The sequence below is a fragment of the Leptopilina heterotoma genome, unplaced genomic scaffold, assembly GCF_015476425.1.
Source record: "Leptopilina heterotoma isolate Lh14 unplaced genomic scaffold, ASM1547642v1 Lhet_27, whole genome shotgun sequence".
In the NCBI taxonomy this organism is placed as follows: Eukaryota; Metazoa; Arthropoda; class Insecta; order Hymenoptera; family Figitidae; genus Leptopilina; species Leptopilina heterotoma.
The window spans coordinates 49,689-76,503 of record NW_025110978.1 but is presented as its reverse complement, the minus strand read 5'-3'; the positions used below and the strand labels follow the sequence as shown (position 1 = coordinate 76,503).

The 26,815-nt window shown below is 27.3% G+C and overlaps 1 protein-coding gene across 2 annotated transcripts; it reads right to left on the bottom strand.

Annotated features, from left to right (window-relative positions):
- LOC122503780 (breast cancer anti-estrogen resistance protein 3 homolog) lies at positions 1-25,432 on the bottom strand. 2 transcript variants are annotated; one of them, XM_043614462.1, is made up of 6 exons: positions 25,171-25,432; positions 20,901-21,114; positions 7,885-8,026; positions 4,496-4,735; positions 2,692-4,303; positions 1-1,112 (listed from the first exon to the last, which is right to left on the bottom strand). In XM_043614462.1, exons 1-6 carry the CDS (start codon positions 25,211-25,213, stop codon positions 781-783), a joined length of 2,583 nt encoding a protein of 860 aa, XP_043470397.1. In that variant the 5' UTR covers positions 25,214-25,432; the 3' UTR covers positions 1-780. The 2 variants fall into 2 exon arrangements, with proteins under 2 accessions (XP_043470397.1, XP_043470398.1); XM_043614463.1 differs by lacking the exons at positions 20,901-21,114; positions 25,171-25,432 and adding an exon at positions 8,650-8,893.
- Positions 25,433-26,815: the final 1,383 nt, after the last annotated feature.

Sequence of the window (26,815 nt, the reverse complement as noted above, 5' to 3'; positions counted from 1 at the left end):
TTTTGTTTTAGTATTATTTTGACTTTATAAGTATAAACAAACATAAACAACATTTACAATATAATATATATAATATACAGTGAATTATTTTAAGTACACAATATTCCTGGTAACTTATTTGGTTGACACAATGCTCTCTCTTCTTTGGACGCGTTAACTTCGTATTGTCAGAGAGTTGTTGGTGTTGAGAGCATGACATTTAATAAACTGCACCTTACTTTCAATAAAATTGTATACATTTTTTTTTCTCTACAGTACAGTAAATCTCAATGCTATAATTTTTTTTTTGTTATTTATACATAAAAATCCTAAAAAAACAAAATGTTATACAAAATGCAATTAGGCTTTATGAAAGTCGTTTGACATTTTTTTTTTCAATCCCACAATTTTTCTTTTTGTTCTTATCAAAAATCTCTTGTATAATAATCGAAATTTTTCTTTTTTTTTTTTTTTGCTTTACAAAAGTGGGACATTTGTATATAGTTTTTTTTCGCTTAAAGTTTCACGTATTATAGTGTAAGAAACACATTGTTTGCTTGTGCAAATAATGTAAGTACCGTTTCCCAGAGAATATTTTCAGTCATTTTTTTTTTAAATTATCTTTTTGAAGACAATTTGTGCGTTAAAAATTCCGTTTGATCTTTTTTTTTTTTATTTAGTCTTTTTTTTTGAAAAAACATCTTTTCTTGAAAAAAATCTTTTTTTTGAAAAAACATCTTTTTTATTGAAAAAAATCTTTTTTGAAAAAATTTTTTTCTTTGTGCAAAAAAAAAAGAAAATTTACGCTGATATTTCAGTAGCAGCGCATTTTTCGAACATTGCATCGAGAACTTGGGAGAATTTGAGGTATCTCTCTTCTGGACCCACTGTAGCCCCCCTACTGCCCCATAAAAATTTTATATGAAATTCTGTACGAAAGGCATCAGCGAGTAATTCATCGCTTCGACAACCCTCTAAGGCTATTTCGGCATTTCTTCGAAAAAGGGGAAGGTTTTCGGTTAATTTCCGTGATGCCTCAAGATGAGCCCAAACAATTGAGAGGCCACAATCTGAAGCTGAATGTTCCCAGGGCGAAAGAATTGCCGCTGCTAGACCCGATGGCGATACTGTTCCTGTAAATTTTATTCATTTATTTTCATTTTTTTTAGAAAAGAAAATACTTTTTTTGATTTTTCATTAAAATTTCTTTTTTTACACTGAGAAAAATATTATTTCATTTAAATAAACGATTACTTTTCTATTATTAAATAAATATTAACGTAGGGCTCGAACCAGTGAAAGTATTTAAAAATAATGAAATTCCTGTGTAATTTTTATTTTTTTTAAAATTAATTAAAGGTTAAATGGTTAAAATTAATTAATAAAGTAAATAATTACATAATAATTAATTGATCAATGACAATATTGTTATTAAATGAAAACGGATGTCATTTAATGGAAGTTTGTTATTTAACAATGAATTGAGTAAATCTTGATTGAAAGTAAAATATTTTCTAGCTCATTGAAAGATGCTTGTAGCATTAAGACATAAAGCATTTGGCACCAGCAACTTTGAAATCAACAAAAATGTGTAGTCCATAAATAACTGCAAATACAGGTTTCAACAGCCTGCTTTCTTATCAGATATTATGCTTTCTGGGCAAAAGAAACGCAGCGTTTAATATAAATTACAAATTCCATTTTTTAACCAACACGAAAATATATGTTTAATCTTTATAATACTGAATCCAATTATCTTACTTATTTATTCTCATTATGATTGAAAACTTATATTTAGACTGTAGATTGTTATAATTAAAGGAAACAAAGTTTAATTAAAATTCACATAGATTTTTATTTTAATGTTTCTAATTTTTATCTTTAGTTTTTAAATTATGTTTTTCAATTAAAATTCACGCTTTTAATCTTAAAAGAATAGAGAATGTTGCAGGATTGACACAGGCCAGGGAAATGTCTAAATTTTTAAAAATATTTCAATCTTAAAGTTAAAAAAATGTTGAGGTTTTAAAAAGTTTTTCTAAAATTTTGAAGTATTAGGTTTTTAAAATATTTTAATTATACCTATTATTTGAAGATAATTGACTTTTTATACACAAGTAATTGAAATTTCCTAAAATTCTATTTAAAATAATTGAATTTTATAAAAAAAAATTTTGTAATTAATCAAGGGAAGTTTGTCACAGTAATTAATTTTTCCTTTTAAAATAAAGTTTTAAATAAAATTTTTGTTTAGGATTAACCTTCTCTTTAACTTTTTTCTTTATAGGGATCAGGAAAAGAGTCAAAATTATATCAGAAAATCAGGGAGAAACAAAATCAAATGTGTGGGAGACCTGACTGTTGAAAACTTTCAATTCTAAGCGTGGAATGTCTAGAAGCTGTGACGTAAATTGCAAATGGCGGAGTTTACCGTTCGTGCCTATTCGGGCATGCTCGTATCAGGCCGATGTTTCACGAGTCTGCACGAGCAGGTACGAACTACACAACTTCCCTATTTGCAATGCGACAGACAAAGATACAGATATATTTGTATTCTTTAATCTTTTCTATCTCATACTCTGCGTTTCTAAACAATTCCACGTTCGTTGTCCACAAATTATATCCGCAGGTTTAATATTTGAATATCAATGATCAATTTGAAAAAAACTCTAACAAAAATTATCAATTGTATATTCTAAATCATCTAATTACCTAAAACATCCTCGAGTCCTCGTTCACCCAACAGTGCAATAGGCAGTAAATGTGGAAGTGTTGTATTCGGTGCCTGGGGATTATTGCATTCGTTCATTGCCCTCAATGTAGGCCTTAATTTCGCCTCAAAACTAAAAGCCTCATCTGTATACTTTTGACGAAGTAAATGCCAAGTATTGGCTAATTTTTGAATTTGTGGTAAACAAAGACCCAGCATAATACTACAAAAACCATAGAGATTGCCGAGCGCTGTTTTTGTATCAATGGCAACTCTAATCCATTTACTGATTGTTGTTGCACGTTCAATTGCATTAGCCCCAGCCAATACTGTCACAGCCACTAATAATTTCATACACTCTGATCTTTCAATGAGATCTAATCTTGCCTGTCGTCCATGTGGCAATGTTGCTAATTCAAGTCCACTTAATCCACCGCGACTTCCCATTACAGTGTTTAAAGCAATCTCAAGGTCAATTCTGGTGAGGTGCGATGCAAGTACCCTCGGCGCCGAGTCATGCAACATTCCAGAAACGCCTCTCAGCGCCGTCGGGTCCAGAGGTCGATGCTCACCAGCCGGGAGCAACAGTGTCGTGAAACCCTCGAGGTCAAGAGCAGTTGCTATTTCCAGAGTCGGTGCCGCAACAACGAGTTGCTCTTCAGTTGAGAGTTCATACTCGCTTGTATTACCGTTAGCGCCTTCATTCACATTATAATGACTTCGTATGACAACGCCTTTTATTGGCGCCGATGATGTATTACTGCCGGAATTATTTTCGAATTCACTGTCACCGGAACCGTTACCACTGTCGCTGCCTGACGCCTGATAACCATGATGGTGATGATGATGATAGTGATGTAGATTGGGATGATGATGATGATGATTCGGTGTGTACGGTATACGAGGTGGCTTTGGCGGTGGGGTGGGTACTTTTTGATTTTGCTGATTCAATTGCTGCTGTTTCTGCTGGTTATGTTGCTGTAATTGCTGATTTTGTTGTTGTAACTGCTGATTTTGCTGTAACTGATGATTCTGCTGTAACTGATGATTCTGCTGCAACTGCTGATGATGATGATGATGATGATTCAATTGCTGATGGATCGACTGCTGTGATTGATGATTTGATTGCGACTGATTTGATTGTTGATGAATAAATTGTTGTGGATGTTGAATTGTTGGATCAGAAATGACCCTGGTGATTTTTTGTCGTCCCAATGATAGTGAACAGGAGGGTGATTGATTTTGTATCTGGGGTATTCGAGGTAAGGTGCTCGATTGTGTTGGTGTATTTTGAGTGTTTGAGAGTTTAGGATGATCGAGTGAGTGCTGTTGGGGTGTTAGGGAATGGCTTCGTTGTTGTTTTCTGGGTAGTCGTGGCGGAGAACTTGTCGAGAGGGAGGAGGAAGAGGAGGGACTAGAACAATGATTTCCAGGAGGAACACAAATTATAGGAACGGATCTTGGTCTTGGATTTATAATTCTTGCACCACTTGCTTGACTTATTGGCCTACCACTACCAACATAGAACGTTATCAAATCAGCCACGGTGTCGAAGGCTTCATCCTCGAATTGATACTGCGCTCTCTCGTAAACTGTTTCCGGCTGGAGGACAACCTTTAAAGGAGAGAAAATTATTAATCGGAATTGATCGTAGTTGGAAAATTAATTTCAGTATGTGAACACTGAATGATTACATCTAATCATTAGACATAATTGGTATTGGTAGTTTTTAGAATTCTCGGAAATAGTGTAATTCAGGGAATTTGAAGAGAAGTAATTTACGGATGGCTGAGGAAAAGTTCTTACTCTGTTGATAACGAAATGAAGAGCTTGTCCCTTGCAGCGAACAGTGAGAACGTAGTTGCCGGGTTGGGATGCACAGTCTCGAACTAGAAAGTCACCCTCGTTTGGTACTTCAGCTTCAGCCCCTTTGCGACCTCCACGAAGTGTGCTGCCATGGTACCAGGCATGAGAGCGCAAATCTCGAGGATCCAATAGCCGAAGTTCCCTTTCCAAGAGTTTACGCAATGTTTCTTCAGACTGATCCTGAAATAAAAATTTTTTATCTAGTTCGTCTTTTGTTATCTAGTTTCTCGAATTTTCATCATCATCATCCTCCACAGCATCTAAACTTGCAGTAACATTTGCAACATTGTTGCAAGCTTCAAAATATTATGACAATTTTGTTAATATTGCTGCAACTTTAGATGCTCTGGGAGATCCAATGCTGAAGATTCAAAAGAATATTCATCTAATAATAAAGATTCAAAACAATATTTATCAAATGGTAAAGATTCAAAACAACATTTATCAAAGAGTGATTAGAAATTGCACGAATAGAGAACATTTACATTTTTCCACGATTAGTTCAACCAAAACTTAAATTCCACAAAATAAAATTTGTTTTTTTTGAGTCGATCAAATTCAAAAATAAAGTTTAATTCCCTAAAAATAATGTCCCTCTAATAACAGACATTTTTTTCCTCCTAATAAATGCAGTGCATTAAATCACTCATGAAGAAGAATGTAAATAATTATTAAAGGAGTTGACGTGCATAAGACACTCGATTCGTAATTATATCAATCAGTAGTAGAGAGGGAGAGAGAGAGAGAGAGTAGAAGAGAAAGAGAGCATGTGTTCATCGGTTCAATGAATGCAACCTTGACTAAAGATACATATGAATCCCAATGCTTCCGACGTTCTTATAATCCAACAAACCGTGGAATGTTATTCTGCCTTGAGAGTGCGTGAGCTCATATTGTACAAAATGACAGTGGTTTATATTCAGGTTTTGGGGAAAGAGGGACTTTCAGCGAGCGACAAACCCACTTTTGTCATGAGTCACGTGCTTCACTTGTGCTTTTCATACAACTCACAAATGGAACGAATTCCTCTTTTTTTCCATTAAAAAAAGACGAAAATTAGGTGTTAAATTGTTAAAATACAAAGAACTATTAGGTGATAAATCTAAAATGATGATGATAACAATAAAAGTAGTAGCAATAGCGGTAGGAGTAATATTTGTTGTAGTAGTAACAATAGTAGTAGAAATAATAACAAAAATAACAGTAAAAGTAGTAAAAATAATTAAAAAAATAATATTAACAATAGTAGTAAAAAAAATAATAATAACAGTAGTAGTATTAGTAATGCTAGTAATACAACTAGTACAGTACTAGTAGTGAAAGAATTAAAACAGTTTTACAGTAAAATAATGCTTCAAAAGATCATTTTGAATTTCGAATGAAAAATTTTAAAATTTGATCATATAGATTTCTTTTGTTTCGATACAGTAGAAAATTTTCTATCTCCATACCGTTTTAAAGACCCGGGAGTGATTTGGGTTTAATTATGAATCCATAAAGAAAACTGGTTTAAAATTCTCAGTTCCCTGAGGTTTTTGAGTAATTGATTGAAGAGAGCTACCTCTACGCCCACTGTGAGACTCCTTTTCGTCTCTCTTTCCATCTCTCGATTTCTTCGTCTATAAAGTATAATTATCGCAAAGTTTATTTTCTCCCATTTCCTGTATCGGAGACTGGATCAATTAAGAAACTCTAAGATCCTCTCGACTTGTTAGAAAAAAAGTTCAAAAAAAAACATAACAAAGATTACATGGTTATTTTACACCTTATATTTCGAATAATGTCTGAAATATTCATTGATCATTGACCCCTTGTTTTTCCTTTGTTCATTCCGAAGGATTACAACTTTCACCACCTATGATAGGATGATTCCATTTGTAATTGTATTATTAATTTTGATTCTTAAAATATTATTATTCTAGCATATATTGGAGCATGTAACTATAAAGAAGAATAATATTTGCACTATTGTGGTATTGTTATCCGTATAGCATTTGAACTTAAGGTAATATTGTCACAATATAGTCACAAGTAATGTTGCCACAGTATTCTAATAATGCAGGAATATTGTATATGATAAAATGTATGCAATGTTTAATAGATTGAAGAAGCAATTTTATTTATATTGATGTAGGTTCAGGTGCGCTAGGGGTATATTGCTGTAACTGTACTTCGATTTAATACTATTATATTAATGCTACTAATATTAGAACAAAACAATTTCGATATTGAACTGTAGTATTATACCACAAGTACCAACGAGCACCAAAAATGAAAGCAATAATGTTCACAAAAAATTATTTATGCAATATTACTGCAGCATTAGTGGTATAATATTATTAATGCTGTAAGTCTAGGAGTTTTTTGGCAGTACTGAATTCAATGTTGCTGCAGCTTTTCTCTAAAATTGAGATTATTTCTCCAATGTTGCTGCAATATTAATATATTTAAGCATTGTTGTTAATTTTGCTGTAGCCCTTCCTCAATTTTGACAATATTTTCGCAATATTGCTGCAGTATTAGAATATTTAAGCATTGTTGTTAATTTTCCTGTAGCTTTTCCCCAATTTTTGCAATTATTTCTCCAATGCTGCAGCAGTATTAGAATACTGAAGCATTATTGTCGATTTTGGTACAACTTTCCTCCAAATTTTTCTTTGGAATTTTATTTAATCTAATTCTAATTTACAAAAGATAAATATTACTCTCGACCAGCAACATCATCATAATCTAAAATTGCATCAATATTTTCGACTGTACCAGAAATGTTATCATTATTTCTGTAAAATTGCTTCAGCACCAGAATATCGATAACAAATGTTACCAAAATTGCTGCACGTTTAAGTGCCATGCAGAATAATATAATGTAATATGCAGCATATTATCTAAAATTCAGTTCATATTAAATTTACCATTTCACATATTGAATTTACCATTGCAGATATTAAATTTAATATTTCATATATTAAATTACTATCCAATGTCAAATGCATAGTACAACGCATAATATTACAATGCACCTTTACAATACAACAATGTATAATCACTAAAGAAGTCACGAATGATTATTCGATTCAACTATGTGAGAATATCAACACCTAAGGATGATGAGTAACTTTTAAATCGACAAGAGATGATGAAGATTTTTAAATGCTTCTTTAACCTATATACAGATTTTGATCACTAATGCATAACAAGCAAAATATAATAACTAAGATGTATAGAATAAAATACAGTTTATACAATCTAATACAATATAATGCAATGCAGTGCCAATGAAAAAAAGGAAATAAGGACAATAAAGATTAAAATGTAACAATAAGAATTACCATTTTTGAGTTGTTTTCCTCAGGCCTTTTTGGCAAGGGTCTCGATCGAAAAAGACATGCGTCGTGCCCCTCTCTTTTTTCTTGTTCCTTCACCTTTTGGTCCTTTTCCTCCTCCTCCTCCTTGTTCTCCGCCCCGGTGATTCTACGAGTATAAAATAGTATCACCGGTACCACACTGCACACTCATCACGACAAATTAAAAAAGTAATGTCTCGATTTTTAATATGTCACCAATCAAGGAAAATTGAATAAAATCAACTAATATCATGGATGAATTTTAAATGAAACGAGGGGTGGGGTTTTTCTTTTTTTGAACTCTCACGCCCTGTCAAGAAAACAACAACAACAAACAAGAGGATAGGGTTTGACCACGGCTCTCGCCGAGCGCGCGCGCCCTACTGAACCATGTTCATATTCCACGAGCCCTCGCGACTATCAGGAACGTAATATTCTCAGGCGCGAGAGACATTCACCGCATTCGTTGCACGATTCAAGATGCATCAATTTTCTTTAATTTTACAAAAAAAACACTGATTAATTAATAAACGAATTTCAAATGTCTTTCGTAATTCAAAAATATTCTACAAAATTATTTCTTTAAATTTTCATTTTTTTTCAAAAAAAATTGGATAATTGAAGAAATTTTTCCTTTTTTTTAATTCGATTTTCTTTTTTTCTACACGGGGAGGGAAAATTGAAAATTTTTTCCAAATTTCGATGTAGGATATACTTCACTGAATTTAGGAGAGTCCTTTTGTTATTCACCGTATACGCTTGCGTCAAGTTTGCCGGTTCTATTATATATTCTCTTCTTCTTTTTTTTTAGGGACTTTTAAAATGATCACTCATCGTGCGGTGAACTCGATATGTATTTAGTCACGGTGAGAAATTCCTTTTTTAAAACACGTCTTCTTCGATTCGACAAGTTGAATATACCCTTCATTCTTGACACTTTAAACAGTGATTCACGACGTGCGGTGTATGTGGAAAGAAAGTTATTGATCTCAAAATTGTGTAGAGAGTAGGGAATATATATATTTATGGTGTGGGAGCGAGGGGTTGATGCGCTTGCGTATCGTGAAACTACTGTTCGATAAGGGAGAGTAAGATGCACGCGCGTGCACGTGCATTTTTTTTATTTCATTTTGCCGGCCGGTTCTGTCAGAGCGAGAGCAAGAGAGAGAAAGAATGAGATAGAGGGAGAGAGAGAGACCCTTTAGACTTGAATGAAAGACTTATACATTTCAGTGCCTATTCATGTGGGTGATATTGCTAGTTATGAAGCAACACCACAAGGGGGTTACCCGCGAAAAGTTATATACGCTTCATGTTGAAAGGTTGCTATTTTTAACATTTAAAAAAAGAGAGAAAATGCCCTAGACATTTTTCAAGTGGTTTTTTCTCCTTTTTTTTGTACACAGAGTAAAGATGTGTGCCTCTTGATAAGAATATGAAAATGAGTATATGAATGGAAGTTTAATTATTTTTGTTTTCTCTGGCAAAAATATTATTTTTTCCTTATTATTATTATTATTTTTTTAAGCTTGTCTTTTAAGGGTTGATGAAATTTATAATTATACGAATAAAGTATTAAATTTTGGAAATTTAGTATACTTATTACGAGTGTAGTATAAACTTTTAATTTAGTGTTATCCACTAAATATCCAATCAAATATAGACCTCTAGAAAAAATATTAATTAACTTTTAAATAATTAAAATATTCTTATAAATATAGATAATATTTTCTGAAAAAACAAAAGTATCATAGTAAGTTGTTTAACGTCTGAGTGGTTTTTATAATAAGACAGAAAAAACGAAGACATTCAGTCAAAATAATGTCAAAATAATGAAATAATAAAAAAAATAATGAATGTCTTCGTTTTTTCTGTCTTATTACAAAAGTATCAATTTTCAAGAAAAAATATTGTCAATCAAAAAACTTTTTTATTTAAACAATATCAGGGTTGACATAAGTCAAGAAAAGTAGAATTGGTCACGAAAATCAGGGAAAAGTCAGGGATTTTTATTAAAAGTACTGAAAAAAATTAAATTTTTAGAATTCATAAGAAAATTGTGAATTGTTGTGTCGTGTTTGTTTGCCTCATATAAACTAATAATTGAATTTTAAAAGAGATGCTTTTACAATTTTATAAAATTTCAAATTTTTAATTTCAATTTCTAATTTAATATTAAAAATTTTAATGAACTTAGATTTTAGAAAAATTTTAATAAATTCAAATTCTTTTAAAATTAGTTAAATTTTTCAATAATATATATTTAATTAATTAATAAAAATAATGAATTTACAGAAGAATTTCAGTTAAAAACACGAACAAAAATTGAATTTTGGAAAAGTTAGAAATAATTGGAAAAATCCAGTTATTTTTCAAAAGCAATAAAAATCTACGCAGAAATTCAATTATGTTGAAAAATTAAAAAAAAATTCTTGTCAAAAATACTATTAGCTTTATAAATAACAAAACTCTTCTCCAAAGTTCAATTATTTTCAAAAATTTTATAAAAATTTTTGGCAAAATTTCAATTATTTTTAATAAATTCTCTCAATTCAATGATTTTCAATATACAAATGAATTCAATTACCTGATTAAAAAATTTTTGATAAAATTTTACGCAAACTTTTGATTATTTTCACAAATAATAAAAATTCTGACAGGAATTCAATTATTTACAAATTTTTATAAATTTCTTCACAATAATTCAATTATTTTCATAAATTATAAAACTCGTCGCAAAATTTCAATAATTTTTTTATTCAATTTTAATTGAATTCTTCAAAACATGTAATTATTCTTGAAAATTTTATTAAAATTCGTCGAAAGAAACCATTATTTTATAGAAACATTCAATTATTCAATAAATAAATGATTTTTGTATTTAAATAATTGGATTCTTGTAAAATTTAATAAAAATACTCGAGGCAAAATTTACTAGAGAATTGTGTCATTTTCTAAATTTTTACTCGATATATTGGATTCGCAAATTTTTATTTTTAAAATCCGATGATGTTAACTTTGTAATTGATGACCTTAAAAACCACTGACAGTAACAAATTTCAAGCAAATTTAATGAATTCAAATATTTTAGCAGCCCTGTTAGATACACCATTTTGAATTTTAAAAATCCGATGTTAAATTTGTAATTAGTGACCTTAAAAATCCCTAAATAACAATTTTCAAGCGAATCAAAAAGATTTACAATAAGTTGGCTGCCATATTGTTTCCGCCATTTTGTAATTTGAAAATTTGATAATATATTCATAATTAGCGCTCCCAAGGAACCCTGAGTAACGAGTTTCAAAACAAATTTAATTAAATTAAAATATTTTAGTAGCCATAGTGGATCCCCCATTTTGAGTTTTTTCATTCTAAGTAGCCATATTGGAACCGCCATTTTGAATTTTTTAAATCTTCTCAATTTTCTTGGAAATTTTTACTCGGACGTTTTTTTGCTCGCTGATTATAAATCTGAGATCAGAAGTTAAAAAAACCAAAATTTGCTGTTCCAAAATGTCGGAAGAAGTAAAAACAGTAGTCGCGATTAGATTTGCTTAAATATTTTTGCTAGGAAAGTCTTATTGTTTCTAGTTTAAAAAATCGATTAGATTCGTTTAAAATTTCTTATTTGGAAATTTTTTTGCTCGCTGGTTACCAATGTTGTATTATAATATATAAATTCAAAATGGCAGGTGCAATATGGCTGACAAATTTTAAAAAACCAACTGAATTCGCTAGAAAATGAATTAAAGTATATAATCTGCAACGCTTTAATCCATCGAAGGATTATTTTTTCAAAATGTTTTAAAAATGATTTTGCTTTGATTTAGAAAAATTTTTTTCATGGTAAAAATTAATCCAAAAATTGATTAATTTATTATTTCTTGGTGTTAATTTAAGCTGCAACGCTTATTTTTAAATTTTTAATACCTCACATAATTTACTGTGATTTTATTAAAAAATTTTTACTGTTTCTGATTTAAAAATTGAGTTTTTTTTTAATTTATAATTCGAATTTTTTTTCGCTCGTTGTTTATAAATCTAAGATTAGAACGAAAAAATTCAAAATTGCTGACAAATTTTTAAAACAATTTAAAAAATTTTAATTTGCTTGGAAATTTTCTCATGGTTATTTTCTATAGGTCGCTGATTACAAATCTGATGTTAGAATTTAAATCTCACGAAGCCATTACAGTTCAATTTTATTTAACTTTTCTGAAATATGTAATTTTCTTCTCTTATAAAGAATATATTTTTGTTTTAATTCAATACAATAATAATTGAATTACAATGCAATTTAAAATTCAACCAAAAAATACCAATTAAAAAAAAAAGTAATATAAAAATAAAAAAATACCAAGTAAAGAAAAATAATTAAAATCCAATAAATTAATTTCACGAAAATCTTTTGTAATAACTTATCGATTAACTAAATATAACAATGTATATAATAAAAAATTAAGAGAAATTCAATCGAAAATATAATTTCCACAGAATAAATGTGTAGTAATACGGTGGCTAAAATCAAAGGAGGTCGCCTCATCAGCTGAAATAAATGTCCGCTTTACTATGGCTTTTATAGCTTCGTAAAGGCGTATACGATGGCAAATTTAACGCGTTGCAATTGCACTATAACCGAGACATATAAATGTGTATATGAAAATTTTTCAAATGTATACGTATATATGCACATTGTGCATATAGTTACGCACATCCTAGAAGTATCTCCAATGATTGTACATCTCGCTTGTTCGCGTTTGTGGTATGCGCCTTGGGCAGCGTAACGGAGCATGGAATGCCGCGGGTGCATTTTCTTGGAAACAAGAGATTTTATATATATATATATATATATATATATATATATATATATATATATATATATATATATATATATATATATATATATATATATATATATATATCTTGATCGACAATTTATCACGACTATAAGCAGCAGTAATCTTCGAGTAAAGTTAAAGAGAAAAACATCCTTTTTTTATTATTTGCAAAAGTCATATTTTACATTACGAAAAGTATCTAGATATAGTGTATATAATTTATGCCCCTTATTAAAAAGTAGAAAAATTCCTCCATATTGTAAATAGTGAGAAATTTATAATTGGTCCTAAAGTCATTGAGAAAGGAATGTTTTTTTTTTAGAAAAGTATTAAGAAAAACGTATATATATTGACTTCGTGTGTAGGAAGAGAGAATGAGTTGCAGAGTAAATTTGAAATTTTCTTCTTCTGCTTTTTTTATGGATTCTCCTCTTAAGGACTCTCACATTTTTTCAACCATGAGAACTGGAATCTGGTATTAAATAGAGTGAAAGATAGATGTGGGTAGCTGATATTCAATTTGGGTTTTATATATATACACTGTATAATCGGACGATGCCTTCAATTCTATTTTATTAGAGCGATTGAATCAGTGTAATCACAAATGATTCGTATCTTTATTTTGCCCCCTTTTTCTCGCAAGACTTCAATTTCAGTTCCTGGAAAAATTGTGGAATCAATTTGAAATGTCTAATTCATCTTCATTATGAAAAAAATTAAAATTATATTATGTAACAATAATTGATTCTATCAAAATGTTTTTTCCCTTGGACAATAGTCTGTGTGTTAATAAATTTAGGTCATTTATTAGATTTTTTCTAATTTTTCTATTTATTTTCAAGTTTAAAAATTTTCTTCGAATTTTATTGTTTATAAAGAAATAGAAATAAAAAAGAAATATTAATATGTATTATTTTTTCTGCTTGAACAAAGGTATTTATTTTAGTTGATTTGTTTTTTAAACTAATTAATTTTTTTTAAACAAATCTATTTAGCATCAAAAATATTAATTAACAAATGTTCTGCAAATATAGAAAAGAAATATGTTTGAAAATTAGAAGAGTAATAAATATTAAGTATTTTATTATTTAAATTTAGTAATTACCATTAAATAATACAGATATATAATAAAAATAATAATTGTTAAATAATAACAAAAATAAAATAAATATTAATAATAATATTAACAAATAAATTATAGCCGAAACGTTAAATATGTAAATATGTATAATATATAAATATGTTGTGCAATAAATGACCAAAGGAAAAAATGAAACCAATAACTAAAAACCTCTAATATATAATAATATTAACATTAATAATACTGTTAGCAATAATAAATAAAATAGTATTAACTATAATAATCGTCTTATTCATTCTTTCATTCTGTCCACACCTGAAGTTAGTTTTTCTGTTTTCTTTTGTTTTTTTCTTTAAAAAAAAAGTTGTTTTGAAAAATCGAAAATATGCAGGTATTTTTTCATGATTAAAATACTATTAGAAATTAGAAAATTTAAAAAAAAATGATGATTAACAAATGGAAAATTTACCCATTTTGTTTATTATATTAAATTAAAATTCTTTCAAAACACAATTTTTAGGAAAATCCTTAAAAAATTCAATTATTTTTCAATTTATTAAATTAAAATTCTTTAAAAAATCGATTTCATATAAAGTTGTTTATAAAATTCAATTTTTTTCAATTACTAAATTAAAATGCTTTCAAAAGTCGATTTTATTGAACATTTTTTTCTAAAATTGAATTATTTTTCAATTATTAACCCCTTGGCTGTCAACGAGATTTCCACTGTTTGGGCCAAAAGTGTGTTGAAAAATTTTTTAATGGATTTTTATGAAACTTGGTACCCTAAGGTTTCTGGGGTCGCTGATTACGAATCTGACATCAGTTTTTAGAAATTCAAAATGGCGGATCCAAGATGGCGGAATTTTTTAAAAATTCGTCGAATTTGCTTGAAACTTGTTACTCGGGGGTTTTAAGGGTCGCTGATTACGAATCTGAAATCATTTTTTCAAAATTTAAAATATCTGGTTCAATATGGCGGAAAATTTTTTTAAATTTATTGAATTTGTTTGAAACTGGTTAATCTGAAATCAGTATGATAATTGTTGGTGAAATCAAATTTCGATAAATACCCTGAAAAACTAATGTCAGATTCGTAATCAGCGACCCTAAAAACCCCCGAGTATTCAGTTTCAAGCCAATCTGATCAATTTTTTATTTCGTTGTCCGCCATATTATATTGGATCCGCCATTTTGAATTTTGGAAAACTAATGTTAGATTCGTAATCAGCGACCCTTAAAACCCTCGAGTAACAAGTTTCAAGCAAATTCGACGAATTTTGAAAAAATTTCCGCCAATTAGAATAAATAAATCTTGGATCAGCCATTTTGAATTTCTAAAAACTGATGTCAGATTCGTAATCAGCGACCCCAAAAACCCCCAAGTACTACGTTTCAAGTCATTCTGATCAATTTTTTATTTTGTTGTCCGCCATATTGGATCCGCCATTTTGAATTTTGGAAAACGAATGTCATATTCGTAATCAGCGACCTCGAAAACCCCCGAGTAAACGGTTTCAGGAACATTTAAGAAGTTTTTAATCACTTTTTTTAAGTTGCGCATATATGCGTCATGAATCACTTTTGGCCAGTTTAGTTTTGCGCATATATGCGTCAGCGACAGTCAACGGGTTAAATTAAAATTCATTGAAAAATCAATTGTTCAGAAAAAATTTTTGGAAAATTTAAATTTTTTCTTGAATATTTAATTAAAGTACTTTGGAAATTCAATTTTTTGTTAAATTGTATGTAAAATGAAATTATTTTTCAATTATGAAATTAAAATAAATTCTTTCAAAACTCAACTTTTTGGAAAATTTTTTTAAAAATTCAATTTCTTTTCAATTTATAAAATTAAAATTCTATAAAAAATCGATTTCATGTAAAATTGTTTGTAAAATTAAATTTTCTTTCAATTATTAAATTAAAATTCTTTCAAATATCGATTTTATTGAAAATGAAAATTTTTGAATTTTTAGAAAATAAAGGAAAAAAATTTACTCAAAAAAATGTTCCGTTAAATTTTTACGAATTTCTTTAATCGTAAAATTATGCAAAAACATCAATAATTTCTTTTTTAAATAAATATTTAAATATTATTTTTCCACAGGAATTAAGACATTAAAAAATTTCAAATTCAAACCTTTTTGAAATTAAACAACTTACAAAAGTATTTTGCTATAAAACATGAAGATATTGATTGCTCCGAGTCGAAGACTCGGAGTGATCGATTCCTTTATGTTTTATAATAATTTATAATAATTAAAAATTTTTGAAAATAATTGAACTTTGGGGAAAAATTTTGTTATTTACAAAGATAATTGTAATTTTGACGAGAATTTTTTTTTAATTTTAAACATAATTGAATTTTATAAAAAGAATTTTATTACTTTTGAAAAGAATTGAATTTCTGCAATAAATTATTTGCATTTTCTCCAAAATTGAATTATTTTTGTGTTTTCAACAAAAATTTTAATTTAAAATTTTTAAATTCTATTATTTTTAAAATTGAGAATTTTATTTTATATTTAAAAAATGAAGTAGAAAGTTAGCAGCGCGCGAATTGTTGCTAGTTAATAATAATGTAATTAATAACAATTATGAATTAATTGAATCTCAATTTCAATGATTATTTAAATAATAACAAATTTTAATAAATCTATCCCTATTAATATAAAATCATATCGCCGCCGCCGCTGTTTCAGAAAGTTTTAAGGGACCCTTATAGAAAGGGGGAACATAGTCAAGGTTGGCCCACTGTCAAGGTAGGTCCATCGTCAGAAACAAGTTATATTTGACCTAAATTCAGGTCAATTTAAGGGCAGTTTTAACCTACAGGTCAAAATCACTCAAAATTTAGGTCAATTTTAAGGGCAGATTCAACCTACAGGTAAAAAACTAACAAACTAACCCCTCTGCCCTCAAAATTTAAGTCAATTTTAAGAGTAGTTATGACTTAAAGTTAAAAATTGACAAACTTATCGCTCTGCTTTCAAAATTTAGTTTCATTTTAAGAGCAGTTTTGACCTAAGCGTTAAAAATTGCGTTTTACTCTGCCCGTAAAATTTATGTCAATTTTAAGGGCAGATTTAACCTACAGGTAAAAAATTGACAAACAATTCCCTCTGGCCTCAAAATGTAGGTCAATTTTAAGGGCAGTTTTGACCTAAACGTCAAAAATTCACAAATAATTCCCTCTGACCTCAAAATGTAGGTCAATTTTAAGGGCAGTTTTAATCTACAGGTCAAAAATTAACAAAAAATTCCCTCTGCTCTCAAAATTTAGGTTAATTTGAAGGGCAGTTTTAACCTACAGGTAAAAAATTGACAAACAATTCCCTTTACCTTCAAAATGTAGGTCAATTTTAAGGGCAGTTTTGATCTTAACGGAAAAAATTGACGAACAATTCCCCCTGCCCTCAAAAATTAGGTCAATTTCAAGGTCAGTTTTCATCTACACCGCAAAAATTGTCGAAAAAACTTCATCTGACCTGACCTTTCCTTAAAATTTAGGTCAAATTTGACATATTTTTTAGCCTATACATGAAAAAAGCAAATTAATTAAGATTTTTTAAAAAGTCGTACCCTTATATTAAAGTTTGACGGAATTTTCGACCTATTGGTTAAAAGAAGTTTGACCTAAATTTCAATATTAAGTTTCAATTAATAAAAGATGTTATAAATTGACATTTTTTTTTTTAAATTCTATTAAAATTATTTTTCTGTCCTCAAAATGTACTTTAATTTTAATGGCAGTTTTTTCCTACACTAAAAGAATTTTGGGCAGGCTGCAGGCTAAAGCCTGCATGTAAAGCCTCATGTAAACATGAGTGCCGCTAGAGCTCGCTGCCTCAAGCTCGCAGTTAACCTCAAAAAGGCGAGAATCTACTCCCGAAAGGTAAGCAGCAACTCCTCAGGGGCAGCTGCTCACCTTTCTGGAGTAGATTCTCGCTTTTTTGAGGTGAGCTGCGAGCCCTGCGCAAGGGGCACTAATTTCGGACATGAAAAGCCAGCAGCCTGCCTAAAATTCTTTCAGTGTACAAGTTAAAATTTGACCAGAAATCTCCCTCTGATCTGATATTTTCTTAAAATTTAGGTCAATTTTAAGGTCAGTTTTGACCTACACGTCAAAAATTGACAACAAAATTCCTTCTGACCTACTGTTTCCTCAAAATTTAGGTCAATTTTAAGGTCAGTTTTGACCTACTGGTAAAAATGAAGCCCTCAAACGTCTATTATTTTACGTCGAAATCTTTAGTCCGTCCATAAATTACGTAAGACATTTAGGGGGACGGGGGTCAGCAAGATCTTGCGAACAATAGGAAAAATGGCGCTAATGTATGTAAAATATCTTACGAGGGAGGAAGGGGGTCAAATTTACCCAAAAAATGACTTACGTAATTTATGGACAGCCCCTAATGGCCCTTACATTACGTCAACATTTATGTCAACTGCAGGTAAAAAGGGGCCCAATAATACATTTGACACTGAGAAAAAAGAATTATCAAATTTACTATGAGGAGTGTCAAACTTGAAAAAGTTGACACTATAATCACTTCCGTAAAGTAGAATTCTCTATTAGTTATCTTTTTTAATATCTCCTGTTATAATTTACTCTAACTCATTACTATGCCATCATATTAAGATAACATGATTTTAAAAATGAAAATAAATATTAAAAATAGGGGGTTGGCGCGCGAAGCGCGCAGGGGGGCGAAGCCCCCCTAGTATATTTATATATAATATGATATTAAAAAAATAAATGACGTAAAGTTGACGTAATTTTTTTCACCCCAAAGAAAAAACAGCAATTATATGAAAAAAAAATTTCTTCACTTGAAAGAAACGTACAAAGGGAAAATTCATTCTTTTGATCTATGAAAAAATTGTTATCCCGTTGTTTTATTTTCCTCAAGTTTTTTCCAAAGTGACATAATTAATAGAAAAGTGTGTTTGAACAGTAACTGCTTTTAAAGTACATTGCCTACCCTTTCTTTTTTTTTTTTTTTTTTTTTTTTTTTGCTACTCTCAATGAACCCCTTTTATTCTTGTGGAGAATCTCGAAATCATAGACTCTTGTTCATATGTATGAACGAGTGAAGTCAACTTTTTTGATGGTAAAGATCAAGAGAAACCGGTTCGTACTATATATATAGTGAGCGCGCATTTTCATTATACTCTCGCTCTGTATAGTTTTAAGGACGTGAGTTATAAAGTGACGTCACAACCTTTACACCTATGTATTTACATTTCACTATCTGGTTTCTGAATTTTTCTATAAATGGAAATAATGATACGAAATTTTTATTTTAAAATTATTGTAAATCCTACACTTTTTTTCACACTCCTTTTTTGGCACTTTCTCTTTTTTTTTGTTTCATTTTATCACATATTCTCAGATTTTTAGATTTTTTTAGATTTTTTTGACTATTTTTCTTCTCTTTTTTGACTTTCATTTAGTACAATTTATTTATAACAATATTATTTATTACTATTATTTTTTTTCTTTTAGCTGTTTTTTACTACTAATTTTCTTTTTATTTATAAATCCGCAAGAACTTGGAAAAAAATTATTTGATGAATTTTCTAAATTTGAATGAGTCAAAAATAACTAATTTATTCAGTTTATTTACTAATACTTAATTATTTTTTTTACTAAGAATTAGTTATTCTCTACTAATGATCATTTTTTTTTACTAAATAATTATTTATTCTTTACCGATAAAAGGTTATTTCGTACTAATAATTAGTTATTTTGTACTAATAATTAATTATTTTCTACTAATTATTAGTCATTCTCTACTGATTTACTTACTTGTTACTATAGTAACTAGTTATTTTCTACTAAAATTTTAATGAGTTAAAAATTACTAATTTATTTAGTTTATTTACTAATATTTAGTTATATTCTACTAATAAGTAGTTATATTCTACTGAAATTTTGATGAGTAAAAAATAACTAATTTATTTATAGTTTATTTACTAATATTTAGTTATTTCCTACTAAAAATTAGTTATTTTTTACTGACAATTAGTTTCTTTCTACTAAATAATTATTCATTATCTACTGTCAAAAGGTTATTTCCTACTAATATTTAGTTATATTCTACTAATAATTAGTTATTTTCTCCTAATAATAATTAGTTATTTTCTACTAATAAGAAGTGACTTTCAACTGATAATTAGTTACTTTCTGTACTTATAGTTATCTTCTATTTATAGTAAGTTACTTTCTACTAATAATTAGATATAATTTACTAACTGTTAATGAAAAAAGTGAATCTATATTTTATTGACAATCAGTTATTTTCAATTAATTCAGATTTAGAGAGACGCTTCTTTTATTTTCTACAAATTTGCGAATGAATTTATTTTATTACAGGAGCAGGTCAATAATCTCATTTGGAAATTGTAAAGCAGGATTTCTAATTAACAGACATTTCTCTCTAAAAATACTCACTTACTTTCATTCGTAAATGACTTTTATTTTACCGCAACTTTCCTAATTGAACGTTCAATTTTAATTACACGCAATGTATGTAGAATTTTTCAATTTAGTTTTAACTATGGGTACCGAAAGTGTGCGTTGATGATAGCGAATGAAAGTTTTTAATTTAAACCGTAAATTTAATTTACCTCAGCTCAACTTTTATTTTTAAATGAAGCTAATTTAATTTGAAAATTACATTTAGTACGAAAGGGCGTTTTTCTATTGTTTAAACGCTCATCTATATTTGTAAATAAATAAATAGAAAGTAAATAAATATTGATAATAATTATTTTCAAAAATTTATTCCCAATAGTTTATTACAAACTGAAATTTTCTGCGTGCATTTTTTTTTTTAATTTAGGATTTGCTTTTGTAATTTTTGTTAATTTTGTAAATAATAAATAAAAAAAATATTTGTAATTTTTTATTATAATTTAATTAATTAATTAATTAATTAGTTAATATTACTTTCGAAAATTTTGTTTACTTTTTTTTGTATTATTTCATTTTCATCGAATACAAATTTAATGGATAATATTATTTTTAAAATAGTAATTATTTTATTTCTTTAGTAATTTATCAATCAACTCACCGTTCATTGAATTTAAATCCATTTTCATTGTAGGGAGGTGTGATAATTAGTTCAGATTTAACAACGTCCGATTGTAAATGAACTGTGTGCCTATTTTGGCGTATATCTTTACAATTGAGGGTAACGGAGAGATCATCTCGTTTCCGCTTTCGATTACTAGTCCCCAAATTCTGAAGAGCGCCCATTGAAGGAAACCGGAAACTCCATGCAATACCTGTAATGATTCATGAAAAAATCATTTCCGTATTAAAAATATTTGTTCACAAATTTGTCCTTCATTTTTTTTTCTCTATATATGCGGAAATTTTCCCTTTTTATGAATCATCAATTTTTTTTTTTTCATTTTTAGTAGAAATATATACTTTATTTATATTTATAAACGTTTATTCATTTATAAACATTTTTTAATTATAAAAGTTATTTTTTATTTATTTCTTTGTGAACTGTATTTATTCATAAACATCTTTTTAAATTATAAATTTTATTTTTGTGTTTATTTATTTATAAACGTTGTTTATTCAATTATAAAAATTATTCTTTTATTTATAAATAATATTTATTTATTGTATCACTCACTTAACCCATAAAAGGTTATATACAGGGAGAGTCTCCAAATATAAAAATTATTTATAAATATTATTTATTTATTTTTATATTTTTTTATTTTTATTACAAATTACTATATTTGCTTAGTTTTAGTTATTTTTACATTTTACAAATTTTACTATTTTTATTAAATAACGCGAGTTTAAATTTTTTTATTCCAAAACACCGCAAATGGTTAATTCAATAAATAATTAATTTTTCTTGACAATTGTAATTATTATATTTTATTGAAATTTTCTATTACTTTTTGTCATAACTTTTATTTGTTAAACTAAATTTTATAATTAAACTTTTTAAAAAAATAAAACACCCTTTTTTCTCTTTTCCCTTTGTAAACCCACATGTAAAATAAATAAACAATAAATAAATAATAAATATTAAAGAAGTAATAATAAATATATGAATGTAAAATTTTAAACGTGCTATTTTTAAATTTTCCTTTTACGACATTTTTCCTGGGTTTTTTACAATTTAAAATTCAAGAAATGCGTGAGTTACAAAGCCCTTTTTATCGACATGAATTCGTTATCTCGAACCGATATCGACCATCTGCTATACAGTTATTGAAAAAAAGTGTTTATCATACAATTAATTTTTTATAATTAGTTCCATTTTCCATATGCTCAAATTTAAAAAAAAATATTAAATTTTCTTTTGATTTTATAATTTTAGGAAAAATTTTTAAAAAAAATTCAATTTACAACTTTATCAGAATAAAGCAAATTTTCTCTATCCACGTGTTTCAACAATTGATTGATAAGCTACAAAATACTCAAGAAAATTTATTTTCAAATATTTCCAATATAGTTTTTTTTTCTCTGGAATAAATTTACTCCTTTATCTATTTCTCTATTGTTATTATTTTCTAAACATAAATAATAAATATTTTCGTTTTTTTTATAACAATTGATCGAGTCTTTTCTTTATTTTCTATACTTTTTCTTTGCTGCTCAATTCATTTTTATTAATAATTATTATCACTTCTAATAAAGGAAAAAAGAAGACAAAGAAAAATAAGCGAAGAAGAACAAAAAGAAAACGTTAAAATAAATTTAGTGATTTTTCGAGGAGACAGTACATGTTTTCTTTTTGTACGTCAAAAATAAATACGCCAATAAGTATCATAAGAAAATAATTCAGGTAAGTATGCTATTTCTTCGAAATACAGTTAACATAATATCTGTCGGTGCTGATAAGGTCGACATTGTGCTGAGATAACTTTGTATGTACAGTAATGTATCAAATACCAAAATCTCCCCACGATATTGATAAAATTTGCAAATTAACAGAACTGATATTTTTCTACATGTGTTCGAATGAATTTATTAAAAATATAAACAGGCGGATTGAAGTTTCATTTTAAGATATTAATAATAAAAATAATATTAAAAATAAAATAATAAAAATAATAGTAGTAATAATAAAATAATAATAATAGTAATAATAGCAATAATAATAATAATTATAATAATAATCATTTTATAATAAAAAGGTTTAAATGCGGTCCTTATAATAATAGTGACAATTATAATAATATTGAAATAAAAAGGTTTAAATACGACCTAAATAATAATACTAATAGTTAATAATAAAACTTTTATATTATATTGCGAAATAGTCGTAGTCGTTAAGGCGCATGTAAACTTAGGGTCAGAGGTTCGATTCCTCCGCCAGGAATTTTATTTTCAGTTCATTTTATTCTCAATAAAAAATAATAGTAAAATATATGTCAATACAAATAATTATTATAATTATAATAAAACGGAAGAGTAATATTAACAATAATAACAAAAATAACAAAAATAACAAAAACAATAATAATAATAAATAAATATTAATAAATATTAAAAATTAGGTATAAATAAAATACCAAATAATAATAAAAAGAACAGTAAGTTCTCAGTGAAAGAAACAATAATATAAATTATAAAATAATATAAGATAATATCTATAGAAATGACAATGGGAATTGTCACAAATGCACCCAGATAAAATAACCGGTTTATTTTACTTAATTCCGTATATAACAATTTAAATAAATTTACAATTCGAAATACTATTGCCTTTAAAAGAACTATCGTTTCTTATTCGGAATCATAGGTATATAAACTATAAAAATTTGTATATACATATATGCAAAAGTAGAGAATTTTACACTCGAAAAGACATGTATTTTCTTCAGTGCACAATTTATTTAAACATTTATAAAGAAAGGAATTGAAAAATTTCTTTAATTTTCTTTCATGACGCATTTCACGGGTACTAAAATCGTGAGTAGAATAACAATACAATTATGTATAAAACCAACGTTACACGAAGGCCTCCAAACAAACAAGATCGCGAAACATTTTTTTGTTTTGTTTTAAAAAAAATTCTAAAACGAAAAAGAATGTTTATTATCTCAAAGCAGATAGTGATAAACAAAACTTTTGTTTTAATGCGCTTAAAAATCCTTGAAAATAGTTTATTACATTGTTGTTGCAACTCGAAAATGTGTAGGCAATATTCTAATAAAGAAATAAGTAGAGTAATAAATAAATAACTATATGTTATTATATATTTTCACAAGATTTATATATATTATATATTGATTATTATTATTGTAATAATTTTTTTTTGTAATTGTTTCAATAAAGAATAGTCATATATACTATTGTTTTAAATTTATTTACATTATACAATTATTTTTTATTATTATTACTATGAAAAAATGTGGGACTAACTCTGATGGGACTCGAAACCCAGGAAAATTCTGGGAAAATTCAAATTATTATTATTCATTATTTTATTGTTATAAAATATAATACGTTATATTTAAGTACAAATATAATTATTTAGATTTTTAACTATTTAGTTATTTTATTACTTTTTTATTTCTTTACAGACAAATTTATTTATTGATTTAATTTTTTTATTACTTATAATGTTATTATTTATCACTATTATTATTTAGTAATTTTATAATTATAAACTTATAATTGTTCACTTTCGAGAAATAGTTCATTTTTTTATCTCTTGTAATTGCCAAATAATTAGAAAAGAGATTTTAAAGAACAAAGTTTGTAAAAGAAATAAAAAAAATCTAGTTCGCAAAATAAAAGGAATTTAAAAACTGACGTTATTAACAGAATTTTTAAAAATAAAATTTAGGTAAAACAAAATAATATTTAAATAATGGAATTGCAGAAAAAAGTTTTTAAGTGTGAAGTTATTTAATTATACGACGCACTTTTTTTGTAATCTACTTTTACCTTCACTTTTATCACAAAAATTTGCATGAACTATTTTCTTTTTTGAAAATTTAAAAAAAATGTCACTTAAAAACTTTAAAAATCACTTTTCAATCACATTTTTAAAACACATTGATTTGTAAAGATAGTAGTAAAATTAAATGTATAATTAGAAAAAAGTGTGCAAGATTAATTTTGACATCTGGCGCGGGAAATATATGCGTGAATGTAAATTCGCAGTAATTGCAAATTAACAAGAATCACTTATTGCACACATTACTGGAAATCAATTTTTTATAAATCTTTTTTCAATTTTTTTTTCCAAAGTTCGTTTTTTCTTTTCAATTTTTTTTGTACTTTTATTTTTTTAAATTTATTTTCAAATTTTTTTTAATTTCAAATTCTTTCTTAGATTCGAAAAATAATTTACTAACTTTGACTTCGTTTTGACTTGAGTTTACTGGAGGCTTTTCCCATTTTTTTTGTTTTTTTTTTTTTTTGTTATTTGGAGAGACACATTCGAGTTTAAAGCATTCTATATACAATAAAAATACAAAGTGAAGCGAAAAAGTGGTTTCTGCTCTTAACGGAGCAGATGACTTGACGGCGTGGCTCGGGGACACACTCGTGTTCCACAGAACTGTGACCGTAGCATAATGCGACACCGAACGAACTGCCTCGTTAAGATACGAAAGGACAGACAGCGACCACCAGTGGATATAATACTTCCAGGAGTGGAAGGAATGCCTTTTAACCTATAGGAGGACACACAAAGTTGTGCCGCACACGTGGGTTTTTTTTTCTTCCCTATACTTTCACAGATATATATAATATCTAAGAAAATCTGCTGAAAAATGGGGCGACTTTTCAAGACTGTTGATCGTCAAGAGATCACGAGAAGGGATCGAGGGGAGAAAAAATTAACAATAGATGTTACAATATGGCAAGTGTTCAACATTTGTGCGGAAAAGAATTTTTTTTTCTTCTTTGACAATACAAAACATTTCCGCTTAATGTTTGTGCAACCGAATTTTTTCTTTCTTTAATGATTTAAAAAATTCCAGTTGGGTCAATAATGGATTTTTTTTTTTTTTTTGAAAAAAGAAATTAATGATTTACGTCATTAATGTTTTTTTTAAAAGAAATTAATATAATTAGTAAATAAATTAATAAATTAAATAAATAATAACGATAAAAAATATTTTATTATTAATAATATTTAGGTAATAAATATTTAATATTAATATTATTTATATTTTATTATTTACATATAAGAATTATGTAATAAGTTAACTAATTATGTGATTAGTTATATTATTAGTTGACTAACTAAATTAGTTATGTAATTAACAAACAACGTGACTGGGAAACCAGGAAATGACAGGGAATTTTTTTCTTGACCGGGAATTTTGCATTTTTTTTATTAAAAAGTGCTTTTTTAAAAAAAAACACTGAATATTTTGTGAGAAAAAATATAAATATTATAATAATTATTGTAATTAATTAAAAAAAAATTAAAATTTTGAGAATAATGTTAAAATTAAAAAAATAATTGAATTTTGTAAAAGTTGCGCTTTTAATTTTCATAGATAATAATATATAAGTAATAAGTAGCAAAACTTGCTATTTAATAAATTACAAAACTCTTTATTTTCAAAAATCATCTTCTATTTTTTAATAGAATTTTAGATACAAAATTTAAAATAAAAAAAATTTAACTTTAAGGGCATTTAAACCATTATGACATCACATTTTATGCAAAGCATGTATTCTAAGGCTGCGGGACGTCATAATGGTTTAAATGCCCTTAATAAAATTCTTTAAAACAATGGAAATATTTTTATAAAATTTAATAAAATTCTTCTCACGAGATTCAATTATTTCTAAAACAATTTTAATTAAATTTGTTGAAAAAATTTGCAAAAATTAAATTATTTCCACACGCACTTAATAAAATTCTTCACAGGAATTCAATTATTCTCAAAATAATTTTAATAAAATTTCTGGAAAGAATTCCATTCTAATATAAGAATTTAAATTATTTTCACAAAATTCTCCAAAACAATTAAATTATTTTCA